General features: G+C 40.2%; 1 protein-coding gene across 1 annotated transcript in view; it reads right to left on the reverse strand.

The window, feature by feature from the left end:
* zmat4a (zinc finger, matrin-type 4a) overlaps positions 1-17,058 on the reverse strand; it is a 103,391-nt gene that overhangs the window by 47,004 nt on the left and 39,329 nt on the right. The window contains 1 exon segment of the mRNA XM_041042880.1: positions 9,878-9,967. Within this exon segment, the coding sequence (XP_040898814.1) occupies positions 9,878-9,967 (90 nt within the window).

Consider the following 17,058-nt stretch of genomic DNA (forward strand, 5'->3'; position numbering starts at 1 on the left):
TGTCAATTGATATTTATATGCAAATGTTACTGGCTTCTGCTAAGATAATCTCGCAATTAAAATGAAAATATCCAGGGGTACATGCATTTCATCTCTATACACAAACTGAATTGAAAAAGTCAATTATCTCGCCTTTGCACGATATATCTCTGCAGCAGCAAAGTAGAGCAATTTTTCAGCAATTACTTCATGACATTTATTACATACACCTCAGGAAAAAAAAAAAAAGACAAAGTCTGGTATGGCCATGTGTGTACATGTACATGCAGGACAGCAGGTTAACTCCCTACAGTGTTGTTGACCACAGTAGTTCCATAAAGTGATGCAATTTTGCTTAACCTTGTGACGCAGAATGAACATTAATCACAACTTTTAAACCGAGGACACTGTAATGTCAGTTAACATGAAACACTTCTGATGTTCTATAAACAAGCTCCATTCAAGTCGCATTCAGACTGTGGATGGCTATATTTACATCCTCTGAAACAATCTCATGTGAGATCTGTTTTTCACAGACTGCATTTGAGCCAGCCATGAACAAGAATACAGAACAGAGGCATTTTGATTGGGGTCTATAGCTTTATGTAAATTGACCATATTTCATATTGTTCATAGAAATGGACAAAGACGTGCACGTGACAAAATAATCCAAAGCCCAGCTAAGGACTGTAAAGCCACAACATAAACCGATCTTTCTTTTTCCTACATAAAAAATGAATTGAAATATTTATATATTACATATATGTATATAAGTAATGTTTAAGAAATAATTATTTGGTCCAATCAATTTTCAAAAATATCCCAAGGTATTCAATTTACTATAATATGACAGACAGCATACTGTAATACGATGATATGGCAATAGAAGCGGTAAGCAGCAAATGTTTGATACAGTGTTAAATTTGTCAGATCGTTTTTTCCGTCTGCCAACCAATCAATCAATGGACTCATCATTACAGCATTCCTACACATAAATCATGTCATCAATCCATTTCCAGCACTGTTATTGAATCTTTGCCTTCAGCGAACATTGAAGTGTTTTTGCATTGCAGAGGACATTTTAGCTGAACTGTGCAATTCTCACGGAGCTATCCAAATCTGATATTTCATCATTTGCATAAAAATGCTTAAATGGAATCCCAGCTGCTGTCTAAACATTTGAACAGAGGACTGAATGAACTGCAATAACAAATTAGAAACCACTCAGTAGAGTCAAAGCCCCAGATGCTGAACAGGTCTCCAACTGGTGAAACTGCAGCCTCCACTCTGCTTTACGTTTATTCATTGTTTGTCTCCCAGGTTCGATTTGTATGACAGACTCTCACTGACATGTAAAATGTAATTTAGCTCAGCAGGCCCTGTCTGACTACAGCACAAGAGAACAACAATCATCTCTGTTCAAAGCTAATTAGATTGAATCCGAACAGGCTATTTCATAACCTCACTCCTTAAAACCACAAAAGCCTGAGAACATACTACTTGAGTGACATCCCCTCCCCCTCTGCATGAGAGCAGGTTATCACAGCGACTAGCATGACCAGCAGCGTGTACAGTTGTCAGATGCCATCAGCTCAACCAGGTCCAGACGCCGGGCCATGCCAGGGCGTACGCACTCCCATGGTCTCTGGAGGCAGTGCTGCCGAGTGTATTTTTAGACAGTGCCACCTTATAAGCACAGCCTGGTCGCATCACATCTGTGTAGTTTAAGTGGAGCCCTCTCCCATCAAGGCAATGTGCCCTTTTACCAAGGGCCTAAGGTCAGACTGCAGACCCAACATAGATTTATTGTGACACTTGAAAAAAGAAAGATGAAACAATGTGTGAGGCTGCTCCTGGTTTGCTCACAAATTTTGTCATCCTCCTGTTTCACAGCAGGGTGCTTCAGAGGTTTAAGAAGATTTCATAGCCACTATGTTTGAGGAGATTTGTTGAAATTATGTTGTTTGATGCCTTTATTTAAAGTAAGGACTAATTAGTCTAGACTAATAACCGTGCTATCAGCTGAAAGGGGCTACTCTCAGAGTCTCACCAGTAGTGATGCTTAAAACGTTTGTCCTGTGGAAAGGTCATTTAAAGGGCTTTAGTTCCTTGCATCTACTACTCCTTCAAACAATGTGCGAAATTTATCATGGCCTTTTCACTGAATTCGCAGAGCAGGCAAAATTTACTGGTAAATTTACACCTGCTCCCCCGCTAGATGTCACTTAACAATAGAATGTAACTATGGGTCGTAATAAGCTGCTTTCACAGACGACCTACGATGTCATCTTTTTATGCAGGGGATAGTCTCAAACTGGCCCAGCGTCAGTAACAAAAAAGGGAATTGCACATGAATAAAGATGAAATAAATTTACTGTAAAATAAAGATATAATAAAAATAATGTTACTTAGGTAGGTGGACGCAGTATATGGAAGAGTGTTGTGTGTGATGGCTGCTAACAAAACCCAAAACCTTGGCTTAAAAAAAAAAAAAAAAAGACCACATCTCTGGTTCCCCTGCACCAATTTGAAAACTTTGTTTTTAAATTTTAAACCGAACCGGAGTAGTTTTTTTTAACCTTTTAAATCTTTTCCTAAGCTTAACCATACCATAATTGCCATGCGTAAGTACTGTAAAAGAGATCATTATTGATGGATGTTAGAATACTTTGTTATTGAATGTAAAATTGGATTCAATGAAATCTTCCAGTCAAACATGTTACATACAGATATTTAAAATGTACAGTTATACCTCAGTTTACCCTTCATGTAACTACTCAGTGGCCTTCCCACTGCGTTTTCAAATGTTAATGTATGCCCTGTAAAATATTGGGTGTAAAACTGAGCTCATCTACATGCTCCAAATACATAATAGATGACACACCACAGATCAAGAGGCTGCAGACAGTGAACTCTCAGAGGGAAGCTGAGCAGCTGCAACAGAAAGTATGTAGGATAGTAAAGTTCTCTGCCTTGCTCTCTCCACCCCTCCACCCCTCCACCCCTCCACCCCCCTCTCCCTCTCTTCCAGTGAAACAGGAGCCGTCTGTCTCTCCTGGAACAGATATTAACCCCAAGGTTGATTTAATTTGAACAGCACCGAGGCTCAGAGGAGTTGTTCTATCAGCTCCAAACTCCTCCCTCGGCTCTCACTGCTCTCCTGACAGGATTCTGCATCCTGCTCCATGACCGAGAGATTTTTCTGTCTCCATCCTATAGATGTCCATGTGCCTATTATCAGGCTGATGTCGGCAGCTGATTTGTGAAATGCACATCAGGAGGGAGCATGTCTCTATGGGCAGATTTGATGGTTGCTGTCCTGGTGGATGGCATCTCGTTACAAGCAATACTTTCACTGTCAACAATGTGTGTCAACTGGAATGTAGTGTAGCTGAATTTTGGTTTGATGGATGCCTAATAAGAGAATCTTCACTGTATAACATTGCAGCCACAGATGTAAACTCAGGGGGTTTGAAAGATAAAACTGAGAAAACATGTAAAACAGCCTGCAGAAAAATCCTCAAGTTGTACCATTTGCATTTCCATTTAAGGCACCAGGCTTTTAAATTTAAATGAGCTTCATTTCAGCATCATTTTATTGTTGATTTTATACGTGTCGCGCCCCGGATACATAAACCACTTCCTTAGTTCATCGCATTATTAAAATAGCCTTGTCTTTGTTGTCTCTATCTATGAAAAACTTCATTTTGGGATATGTAAGGTTTAGATATGACTGACATCTGAGTTTGCACCCTAACCTCTACAACAAAATACATCCTGAGGCAAATGCAATACAAGGTGACTCCTTGAATAGGCTTTCAGACTTTATGGTCACTGACTAAATCCTATTAGCTGAGTGTTTCTTCACGCTTTAATTTATCTGTCAAGAACAATTTGGGAAACATTTTCACACAAAGCTGCAACACAAAGTTTGGAAGCTCAGGTAAAATGCACAACCAAGTAGAGGTCATGAAACAGGAGCGTCTGTTGACGCATAATTGCGTTATATTATGGGAATCAGCTATTATCAACTATCAATAAGTTTAGAGCTTTGTCTCAATATACTTGTATTTCTGACAACAGACATTTAGTTCCCACTTGATACCCAGTATCTCTACACTGCAACAACTTTGTATATTTGTAGCAACAACAGCATTATTAACTTTTACTTTTCATGCCTGTATCTTTACACACTGGCAGCAATTGGTTAAGGTTATAGTAAGATTGTGGTTGAGGGGTTTTTTTCTCGACAAGAAAAAAAATCACACATTTGCCACAGGGAGTTATGGAGGCGCCACACCGCTCCTCAAACAAGAAGCACCTCTACTAATGCCAGCAGAGATGATAATATTTGGCTTAAAGGGAAACTAACAGAGCTGCTACATCAGACAGCCAAAGCCACAGATTTAATGAGTGAGGCAATTATTTAAATTTTACCTAAATGACCAAATGACCTACCAACCCTGTCACTTAGAAATTACATTCATATACAGCTAAACTGTTTTCCCTATTACGCTGTGGTGGCAACGTAATCGCTGGTTAGATACGGTTCAGAGACAATGTTTTTTTTTTTTCTTAATGAATGAGCACTACATTCATTAACCGCAGCAGAGTTGCCAGGAGTTGGTTGGGATGGATGGTGAGAATACAGAAAGCACCTTTGTGGTTTAGGCAACAAAAGCACCTGGTTCACATCAGGGAAAGATGGAGGTTTTGGTTACTATGTGTAAGAATATGAAGGAAATTACATGTATAAATTGCTTTGTTATTGCAGATGTATGAATGGATTGTAACATAACTAAAAATGAGACCTTTCCCAACTGTCTTGGTTGCCTGTGGAACCAAATCTATTATTCCTATGTAATTTCTATGCTCAGAACACATTTTGGGGGGAAATTCAAAGGATAAGACATTTATGCTCACTCCCAGGTGCTTTGCCTCTGCACCACTATTAACAACATATCTTCATTATGTTAATAGGAAATGTAATTTGGTTACAATTACATATTAGCTGTTGCAGTTAAGTTGTATAGAAATGTAGTATCTTCTTGTCTTAACTCTGCCTCCCTGGATACACAGCTAGGTGGTTACATCACGACTTATTGTCCTTTTTACTCTAGACTAACAGATGAAACCTAAAACAAACATATCAAAATGTGCCTTCATTCTTTTTCTAGCTCTCAAAAGATGAAAGCAGTTCCCTGACCTTTACATCACAGACTGGCACAGAAATCCTGAGCTCAACCCTCCCTCACACCAAGGCCTTTAAATGACACAAGCCAACAAGGTCGCCTCACATGAATTAACCTGGAAAGCTTAGACTAGAGACCCTGTCCTGTTACCTCCCCTGCTTAGAGATGCAGCAGTATGGACCAAGATGGAAAAACAACCGTATCAATGTAGAAAGCAATTTCCCTGCCGTCCCTGTTAACACAGCCAGTACAAAGCAGACACAGATTCTACCTGACAGCCATACACAAAACACTAACAGCTTTGATACTGAGAGCAGCTGGAATAATAGTAAAGGCCACAGAGGAAAAAAAAAAAACAATTCATACTGTACGACTGCTTCCACCTCAGGCCCTTTGCCAAGTCCTGACTCACACTGCATGAATGTCTTTTATTATTAGCATTCAATGTAGAGTTTAAGGGTTTAAATGCTGCAGTGGTTCAAAGTAGCTGATAAAGTTCAGTTTTGAAGGCACTGGTACTTTGCATGAATATTTCCATTTTATGTTGTTTTTTTACTAAATATTGCACTTTTAACTCCACCATATTTACATGACATTTGATTTGCTTCACCTCTTCCAGCTACAACATGCTGCTGAACATTAATACATCAATAATACTAATAAACTAATAACATATTATAGGCTGTATAACACTATGAAAGGCACCACTCTGTGTTATTAGCAGATACTTTCATGTTTGATACTCTAGGTGTAATTTTAATACTTTGACTTGAGTTATCAGATAGTGTTACTTTTGTATTTATGCCTCTGTGGTGCTAACAGTGATCAGAAACTCCACAGGGTACATTTCAATCCGCATCAATGTGCCTTTCTCGCAGACGTGTTTTGACATTTCAGAGTAGGAAAAAGTCAAAATGTCTGTTGTAGTGCCAGCCAAAAACCGTGAGCTGAAAGGAGCTAACACAGTCCATACAGCTGAGGGCGACATCAGAGTCGGGTGTGGGGGTGTTATTGTGAGTGACCCTTTCACATTACAAGCAGTCATTTGACCCATTGCTATTTTACAGGTATTGCTTTGTGCTGCTTTAAGTAAAGAACCTACACACTTCTACCACTGAATCAGGGTTTCAGAGGTTTTTCCAACCTGAAATAGCAGTGGAAAAAAAACCATTTAGTTTTAAAAACATTTTTAGAATAAAAATGTTTCAAAATAATGAATACAAAATAAAGAAAACACTAACAACTGACATTGTTTCACTGTTTGTTTTCAGCCATCCCAAACTAATAGCAGCCAAACCCTCGCTAAAATGTCAAAAGCCCTAATAAAATTACTGAATAAAATGAAATTGAATGAATGAAGCAGTTATGATACAAACAGGAAGACATTGAAAGCCTCACTACAACAAAGGTCACTGCAGACTCAAGCATTGTGGTTACATAAGATATTCCAAATTCCAGATTTGGAAAAGTCTTTGTTTTTCTTCAACTCTCAATATATTTTCCAATTTAAATATTAATACAATTCACAGGAAAAAAAAAAAACAGATGGTGACAGAATATAGTGTGATGCTGTGTATCAAACAATCAAACAGTGAACAAAAGAGAGTGAACGAATGATGAGCTGTGACGTCCCTGTTCCTGCACCCAAGTCTCATCAGTCCCAGTCCCATGTGGTTTCAGTGGGAGTGATAAAAGCATCAGCAGCACTCTGACAGGAGACAGACCACAAGACTCCTGTGTCTCAAAGACCACAGAATCTCACATCAAAGAAACTGTCACAGAAAGAGCTTCTGGAGGGGAAATGTAAGGAAGGAAAAGGAGAGGAGAAGAGAAAGGGTGGTAAATGTAGAGGAAAAAGGAAGAAAGTAAACTGAGATATGAGAGGAGAAATCAGGAAAGGAAGAGAAAGACAGCATAACAGTAAGAGTAGTACGGTTGGAATAAGTGATGAACGAAAATAGGAGGTAGGAGAGAAAAAACGACAGGGTGGGAAAAGCAGAGAACAAAGAGAATGATAGGAGAGGAGAGGAAGCTATATGATAGAAGGAAAGAAAATAGTAGAGGAGAGGGAAAAACAGGGGGGAAAGAAAACTTAAAAATGGAAATGAGAAGAATAGAAATGTAAGGAGGAAAATAGATGAACAAAGGAAAGTAGAGGAATGGAAAGGATACAATAAAAAAGTAGAGGAAAAAAGGAAAGTGGAGGAAAGGAAAAGGGTAGAAAAGTAGAGAAAAGTAAAAAGGGAAGGAAAGAAAAGAAAACCATAGCAATGCAGAGGGCATTCAAGCAGAGAGAGGAAGGCAGAGAAAAGGAAAGGAAATGAAAAAGGGGAAAAGGGCAGGGTAGGACTGAAGAAGAAAGAGGAAACGGAATCTGAGAAAAAACAGATAAGCAGAGGTGTGCAACAGAGGAAACGGAGGGGAGATAATGTAAAAAGAAAGGCAAAGAAGAGCATGATGGGTTAGATAGAAAATTAATGGAAAGCAAAGAAGGGGAATGGAAATGATATGAAAGTAGAGGAACTGAAATGAAAGGATAAGAAAGTAGAGGGCAGGAGAGGGACAGTTAGGAAAGTGGAGGAAAGGAAAATGATAAGATAGGAAAGGAAAGGAAAAGAAAATGGAGGAAAGGAAATGAATGTAGGGTCAAGGAAAGAATAAAAAGGTTGAAGAAAGGAAAGAAAGAAAAGGAAAACAAGAGGCAGGAGCAAAGGAGATGAGGGAAGGAGAAAAGCAGAGGTGTGCAACAGAGGAAACGGAGGGGAGATAATGTAAAAAGAAAGGCAAAGAAGAGCATGATGGGTTAGATAGAAAATTAATGGAAAGCAAAGAAGGGGAATGGAAATGATATGAAAGTAGAGGAACTGAAATGAAAGGATAAGAAAGTAGAGGGCAGGAGAGGGACAGTTAGGAAAGTGGAGGAAAGGAAAATGATAAGATAGGAAAGGAAAGGAAAAGAAAATGGAGGAAAGGAAATGAATGTAGGGTCAAGGAAAGAATAAAAAGGTTGAAGAAAGGAAAGAAAGAAAAGGAAAACAAGAGGCAGGAGCAAAGGAGATGAGGGAAGGAGAAAAGCAGAGGTGTGCAACAGAGGAAACGGAGGGGAGATAATGTAAAAAGAAAGGCAAAGAAGAGCATGATGGGTTAGATAGAAAATTAATGGAAAGCAAAGAAGGGGAATGGAAATGATATGAAAGTAGAGGAACTGAAATGAAAGGATAAGAAAGTAGAGGGCAGGAGAGGGACAGTTAGGAAAGTGGAGGAAAGGAAAATGATAAGATAGGAAAGGAAAGGAAAAGAAAATGGAGGAAAGGAAATGAATGTAGGGTCAAGGAAAGAATAAAAAGGTTGAAGAAAGGAAAGAAAGAAAAGGAAAACAAGAGGCAGGAGCAAAGGAGATGAGGGAAGGAGAAAAGCAGAGGTGTGCAACAGAGGAAACGGAGGGGAGATAATGTAAAAAGAAAGGCAAAGAAGAGCATGATGGGTTAGATAGAAAATTAATGGAAAGCAAAGAAGGGGAATGGAAATGATATGAAAGTAGAGGAACTGAAATGAAAGGATAAGAAAGTAGAGGGCAGGAGAGGGACAGTTAGGAAAGTGGAGGAAAGGAAAATGATAAGATAGGAAAGGAAAGGAAAAGAAAATGGAGGAAAGGAAATGAATGTAGGGTCAAGGAAAGAATAAAAAGGTTGAAGAAAGGAAAGAAAGAAAAGGAAAACAAGAGGCAGGAGCAAAGGAGATGAGGGAAGGAGAAAAGCAGAGGTGTGACAGGGGAAACGGGGGAGAGATGAGAGCAAAATCAGACAGAGAGGCAGGGATGAGAGCGAGTGGTTGGCGAGGAAACGTACAGTGAAACAGAAACAGAATAGCAGGACTGGATGATGAGCTGAGGCAGCGAGAGAAAGCAGTAGCTTCTCTGATGTGTCCTTGTCTTGTTCAGAAACCCGGATTCCCAGACTGATAGCTCACAAACTCCCAGTAATCACAGAGGAGACCTCAGCCCCTTCACTCCAAATCTCTCTACTACAGCCTCTCCTCACCTCCTCCATCACCCTAAACTCCACGTGAAAGGAACGCAGATTGAAAACGTCCCTTTCATCAATCTCTGCATGCACCAGGAAACAGAAGCACCGTGATGTTTAACTGAGTGTGGGCAGAGCTGCAACGTGGACGTTAAAAACCATGTTCTTCTCTTTCCCCAATGGACACAAAGAGGAACACAAAGTTGCTTCAAGCTGTAAAGGCTACACCAACCAAACAACACACACATCACCACCCAAGCACTTATTGAACAAGGAATGACAGGCTACATAATTGTGTCTGTCAAACATGTCATGTACTTTCAATTTACATGACAGTGGGTTGGGGTTTGGGGGGAGGGCTGCATACCTCACAATGTGTCTTTGTGTTTAATGAAAGGTTGGCATCCCCTGGCATCCAGCCGCAGCACCATCACTGTTGCATTGTTCATTGGTCTAGAAATGAGGCACTGCTGTTTATCTGTCAGCTACTCTGACACAGAGGGATGAGGGGGGTGGTGGTGGGGGGGTCCATGTTGGGGAAAGCGGGGAAAATCCATTAACAATAAAGGTTGCCGTGTGAGACAGTTGTGGACTGATGTGCGCATGTTTCTTAGTGATTACTGAGGCCGTGGGGAGACATACAGCAGGATGGACAGTGAGATGCAGAATTCATGGAGGACTCACATTGTCTGTTCTGAGCTTCTTGGCAGGGCAGCCTCCATCCACAGGATGTAGCATGTAATACAGCCGCACTTTGTTGGCGTGTTTCCGACTCTGGAGGAGAAAAAAGGAAAAAATATATATATATATTAGTAAAGCAGAATCAAACTGGCTCATTCCTGTCTTGATGTGGCCTCCTCAGGTGCTGCAGGAAATGGCGATGTTCGTGGTCAGTGCATTAAAGCCTATAGGCCACCAGGGTGCTGCTGAACAGAAAACTGCTGAATCCAATTTTTAATCAATAATCATTATACAATAAAATACTATACAATAAAATAAAATACAATAAAAGACTAAAAACAGCGTCTGTGTTGGTTTACAAATCTCCAAATAGTTAAAAGACAAAGTGTAGTTACAGCATGGTGTCATTTTAAACACAGAAGAGTGACCCAATTAGTCAAAGAGACTGGAATGGAGACTTCCAGTTGAAAAGGATAAAGATCACTGATTGGTACGTGATTGGTTCTTAGAATCCAAATCTGATTTGTGGAACTGCTTCTACAGTATATGGAAGAGCTGCAAAATGATCATACTTTAAATACTAATCACGGAGAAAACAAATATATCACAATTCCTTTAAATACAGCAAGACATCCATCCATCCATCCATTTATCAGTCCATCTATCCATATTCTCCAACTCCTAACAGTGATACCAAGTCATTCCAGGGCCCACTGGGATATATAATCCCATAGGACAAAGCTACTCTTGCCACATGCACATAGGATGTACACACACTGCCCTCACTGGAAGGTATCCAGGAGAGATCCTATTCATGCCTGAACCACCATCTCATCATTCACCAATCTAACCTCACTATTTAAATGGAAAAAAAATGGAATAAATAAAAACGTCAGCGGAGTCAAAGCATCCTAACAACTGATACCTTAAGCTACGTGCTGATGTTATATCAACAAAAACTCATGCTTGTGTGATAATGCTGCTGGAGTCAGCACCCCATTCCTGCACAGTGTAAACACTCTCTGTAATCACCGTCATGTATTAATAATATTGTGATGAAAAATGGCCACTTTAAGTGCCTTGCTTTCACAATTCAGTTAACTCCCTGTTAAAATATGCTTTCAGAGCTAAAGGTCAACAGATATTGAACCAGGCTGAATGAATGTGTTGTGTTACATCACATCTGTGTTGGACTTTATTTGAAAAAGTCGCACATTATTTACACAGTGAGTCTACCTGAGCATGACGCTTTGCCTTTCCTTCCCTTTGCAACACACACTCCTGTTTCAAAGCTCTGTGCCAGACAGAGGTCCCATCAAAAATAGGAGAGGACCGTCAAATGAAGTGCACGACGCTGCCGCTCCCTGACACTGGATCGAATTGATAATTAGTGCTCGGTTCACTGAGGGTGAAGCGGGAGTCTTCTTACCAGCAGCCCATCGATCCCCTAGGATCTGATAGCAGAGCCACGACAGGGGAAAGACAGAATTTGGAAGGACAGATTAGTTTATCTGAAGCTTCTGCTTCATGAGCAGATTTTGGATGTCAAGAGAATTGATACAAAAATAGGAAGAGGAGGGAGACCTGTGATATTATCACTGAATCGACAGGGGAAACCACAGAATAGGGAGGGTTTATAGTTACAAGATAGCTTTGTCTAGTGAGGCAGCATGGCCAAGGTATTACTACGTCAGGCAGAAGGACAGCCACCGGCTTCTCTTCACAAGGGCATGACAGACAAACTCATCCTGCCTGGTCAGAGGTGAGAGCGAGGGCTGCAGGAATCTATTTGTCTTGCCTGTCTGGTTTCCTGGCAGAGATCAGGCAACCTGAGCTCTGCCACTTCTTTGAGGGAAAAAAAAAAAAAAAAAGAAATGATCAAGCTTGAAAAGCATGAAGGACACATGGCAGTTCACTCAGCACACTTCTCATTAAAATCCAGTCTGTTTTCATCACCTCTTTTTCCAATAAATGCAAGATTTGCTTAGAAAAGGAAAAACGGTGATGACACTTGTAGCTCAAATGAATAAGAGCAAAGCACATTTTGCCATTATGTAAACACACTAGTGTTGTTACTTACATATTTTGGGAATATGACGTGATTCTATTCTTACTGTATAGCAGTTTCAATATAACACTCAGCAGCAGATATATTTCAAACAAAGGAAATTTTTCAAGCATTTGAAATTCAGATTTTCTCTCCAACCTACCACTAAATAATCAGAGTAAAATACGTCACAGAGCTGCTTTTCATACAATGGAAGAATCAGCTTTGTACTGTTTGAAACGTGTGTTCCTGTGCTAAAAATATGGTTGTTAGATACAGATAATAGATAATAATTATGGGGAAAATCAATCCCCATTTGCCATTCATGGAGTACAGGAACAAGACAATCAGCCAGAGTCTGACATAAATTTCCTGTCACTGCCGATAGTTACTACATCAAAAAGGCATCATTGTGCAGCAGACTAGGCTTTGATTCACCACCTGAAATCATTTATATATTTATTTTTTCGGTAAGCTGTAATCAATTGCACTTGTGGTGCTCAGACGCGTTATTTGTTACGTCACCCTAAAGTGCTTTTTTACACCCTGAGGTAACAGCTTTTCTTTGCAGCAGAGAGACGTTTCTGCAGAGTAAAAACTTCCAGCTCCAAAGTGGACAGAAAGTCTCCACTTCACCAGTAAATGGGCTATTGTGCGCATTGGCCTTTATATTTGCCAACATGAAATTCTATGTATTTGCTATTCTATGTATTTCCTTTCCAGAATCAATTAAGCCAATCAGATCAAGTACTGCAGGTCTTTCAAACACACGTCTGCACTTTACAGGAATAGTTTGACATTTTTGGTCGTGAGATTATTCATTCAAATTGCTGGTGAGAACCAGCTTATTACCCAAAATGTCAAACTTCTCATTTAAGTGATATAGTTTACATTTCTACTTTGTATGACGTTCCAATGTTCCTTTCGCTTTGTGGGATAAGCTCGGCTCAAGGAGTGAGGAGAGGAGACCTGAAAGAAGATACTGTGTGAAGTCTTCACAGAGCACCTATGCCACCTCTGTTGGAGCAAATGTAATAGCTGAGACAGTCATATATTTTCTGTAACAGCTATTTAGCTTAATATGCTTTTCATCCTTGTCACCATCACAATATTCTAGATCATACTGTTTTGCACCGAATTACAAACTGGTATGTATTACGTCACTCGCTCAGCTTCTGTCTACGTACACTGTTTCACTGTTTTTGTGAGGTTAGTTTCTCCACAGCCAATGAAAACTGCAAACCAACACTATTAGTACACAATGTGTAAGATAGAGATACAGTTAGTTAGTTGAGATACAGTTTTTAGCTTTTTCTAGGAAATTCTGTTATGGAAAACAAGTTACGATGAGCTTTGCTCCGTAACGTGTCCATTTTAAAATTTGATTAAAGTGTTTCATGTGGGAGGGTTGTTTTTTTTTTTTAATCTTGGCTGCCAGCAGGTCCCCTGTCTTCTCCTCCCACTGTACTTTACCAAATGTTAAACCTGTACTGTTGCATGCATTTTATAGCCCTGCAAAACAAGATGGGAACTACTGAGATATAACTGAGCTCTGTGTGCATGATAAAGTATAACTGAACTCCGTGTGCACCCAGACCGATATGTCTCAACAGACAGAGTTTTGTACATCTATCCATCCAAACCTATTTCAGGAACCATCCATGGTCCTCAGAGGACAAAGCGTACTGACTTTGGTGATCCCCTGACTTTTCCTTCAGTGCCACCATGAGGTTGACATTTGGGGGACTGAGAGAAATGTCTGGACACCTGCTGGATGAACTGCTGTGAAATCTGGTAAAGACATTCACAGTCCTCTCAAGATGAATTCTAATAACTTAGGTGGCCCCACTATCTACCAACTACTATATGTATTTTAACAAATTTAAAGTGTCTGCAAGTTGATTTTCATGCCATAGTTAAATGAAGGGAATCTAACAAAGGAAGAATGTATTCATACAATATGTAATGTTTGGAAAATGGCCTGGACATTTGTAAGGTATATATGATTCAGAGTAAATGGACCAAAACAAACAAAATATTATAAAGAACCCAGAAACCCAAGAGACTGAAGAAACCAGCAGGAAACACTGTGGAGGCTGATCAGTGAGAAGATGCAGACACTTATGAGACACTGACTAATGGAGGATACACTCAATGGAAGCCTGTGGGTCATTAGCATTTATTTCTCCATACTGCAGATTTAAACTTTTACAGGCATGTTCGAGATGAGCGGTCCGTCTGAGGACTCTGATTAGAAAAATGAACCCTGACTATGGGACATGTTTGTCTGAGAGGGAAGCTGAGTGCACGCTTGATATAATCAGGGCTGAAGAAAAATCCATACTGCATTACCACCACATCACTGAGCTGATCAGCCCTTGTGTAGGCACAGACGTTTAGCTTGCTGGGGCCAGGGTGGGCACTATGGAGTACAGGGGACAAATACTCCTAGACATCCCAAATTCAGACTATTATGCAACTGCCAACTACAAACAAACCTTATTTGTACCTTTAAATAATAAAAACTGACCCTTCTCAAATTTAAAACTCATCTTCAGGAGTATAAATAATTTGTGGGGGAGGCAGTGGTGTAGTGGAAAGTGGATGAGTGTGCACTCTTCCATCTAAAAAGCTGCTCAACAAGTCCTCCAACCTGAGCGAGCATATGGGTCGTTCATACAATACGACCCACAGAAGCATCTCCTAAAGTAGCTCCCCTATGGCTGCTGGCGTGGCAGACCTTTGTTGCCATGGTTACAATTATAAACACGCTTATGGAACGGTCACCGTTTGGTTAGATTGAGGCATAAAAACTATGTGGTTAAGTTTAGAAAAAAGATCACAGTTCAGATTAAAATAAGCACTTCTTTAAGGTTAGAGGATCTTCGTCGTCATGGTTACAGTAATAAACATGCAGATAAAGCCGTGGAAATAAAAACGACTGACTGTTTCACACGGGAAATGAACGGTGGTGTCCAGTGTACCGTCAGCCCATCCATTCACTCTGACCTCCTCCTAACATGGACGCTGCCGCTCTACTTAATACACAAACTAACTTCCTCCTTTGCTACCACCATAATTACCACAGCCATTAGAAGTCGACGAACAATAAAACGTAACCTATAGGTCGTAATAAGCGGCTTGCACAGATGACCTGTAGGCACATTTTTTTTTTTTTTTTACAGAAGGACAGTCTTCACTGTAGCTGCCTGCAGCAGGCTGTAGCTGTGCTGGGCAGCTCCCTGGTGTGAATATCTTTATCTGTATGAATGTGAAGCAGAGCAGCAGCAGAAATAATTACATAATGTGATGAAAATTATGACTTTACCTGAAAAAAAAAAGAAGCAGTGGATACAATTGCTTTGAAATGTCAAACATTATCATTACGTGCACTTAGAAGTACCATACAGTTTAAATCTGCTATTTAAATTTCCTTTTTTATGTAGTAGTGCTGTCAGAGCCTGAGCTTTCCAGGCATATGTTCTGAGAAGGAAGGATTACCCTTCTGTGATGTGCAGCATAAACGGATTATTGAGTGTTATACAGTCATATTTGAAAAGTCAAGGCTGTTCATCAGGACTGTTCAAAGAGGAACGCAACAATCATTTCTTTTATAATCATTTCTAAATTTCTAATTTTATTGCAAAAATAATAATTTTTAACAAAGCACATGCTGAATGTAAAAACTTCTATCCTGCTCAGTATTAGCTTGTTTGTGTCTGCTTGTGTTTGAAAGTTCGCTTCATCCGAATTTCCTCAACCCTCTCTAACCAAAATAAGCAAGACTCATATACATATAGATAAGCCCATCACACATTTATATGTATATGTGCCCACCCCTGACTGTAGCTCCAGTCTGTGCTTCTGATACACAGCTGCTGGTTGTATTACCATTACAAAGCCTGATAAACGGCAAAAGCAGAAAAAAATTCATACATTAACAAGATTTTTCTTTTCATCTTCAGATTCCTCTGCACCAGCGATAAACAACACCTGGGCCCCTGTGCTGTACTCAGAGCTTTGGAAGAAGTGAAGAACACTAACATTCACCATGACAAACAACAGGGTTACACCTATGTACTGGCACTACCCAACAAACACAGACACACTGGACTGCATCACATTGTAGAGCTCAGCTAGCTCAGCTACAACACAGGTACCCACACTGTGACTCTCTCAAAGGGCCATAAATATGCTTCTTATACCAGACTCCCTGTCTTTCCAGTGGACAGAGAGGTCTAAGATTGGGTTCTCATGGCTGGTTAGCTCTGATTCTGTCCACGTTAAACTGAGCAGTGGTCAGTCAGTCTCCCCCGTGTCTCCAGATCACACACTATGTAGCAGGGAGGCCACGCTTTGTACAGTCGTCGTCATTTTTTAAATGTGCTGTGACAGAGGGGGTCAAGCAGAATTCTAAGGGTGTGGTTAGTCTGGAGAAATGACCACTCATCAGACTGTTAAATAAAACAAATAGTAAACATGCTCAGAGATGAGGAAGGGCCACGGATGAGTCTATCCAGGGACATAGCATCAAATCCAGGGCACGTCCCTGGTGAACAGTGGGTGTCTTATCAGCCCACTTTACAGAGTTTCTTACGAGGCCACAGAATCATTGTGCAGGGAAAGTCAGGTAGTTGAGAAACTGCCCATTAAGGATTAACTGCTCATAATTATTCAGTAAAAATTTCCTGATGATCTGATCAAGCATCATTTATTTTAAGCTCTACCTGCAGACTTCATTGTCCACTTTTCCACATAATAAATGATGTTGTCACTGCTCTCTTTCCAGCGTGTTTACTGAGCATTAGCTGCCAGATAAACAACCCATTTGTTTTGTTCCACAGTTTAAAAATCTTCGGTGGTATTGCTGCACACTGTAGTGCAGGTCTACCATGTAAAGCTAAACCACTGCAGTTTCACTGCCCTGTAGTAATTTTGGCCTCTGTGCATGTGTCAGCACTGCAGCGAGGCTGGCACAGTGCCCCGTCTGCCAACGCAGACTGACATGTCAATCAAAGTCTTTGAGTGACATGTCAATGTGAAACTAAAATAGGCTGATAGGCTGTATGTAAATGAGATAACTAGCTGTTGCAGAGGGTCAAACTTTCAGATGTCCAAAGACCAATAAGTGGTTGGT

Source organism: Toxotes jaculatrix, chromosome 7, assembly GCF_017976425.1.
Source record: "Toxotes jaculatrix isolate fToxJac2 chromosome 7, fToxJac2.pri, whole genome shotgun sequence".
Classification (NCBI taxonomy): Eukaryota; Metazoa; Chordata; class Actinopteri; family Toxotidae; genus Toxotes; species Toxotes jaculatrix.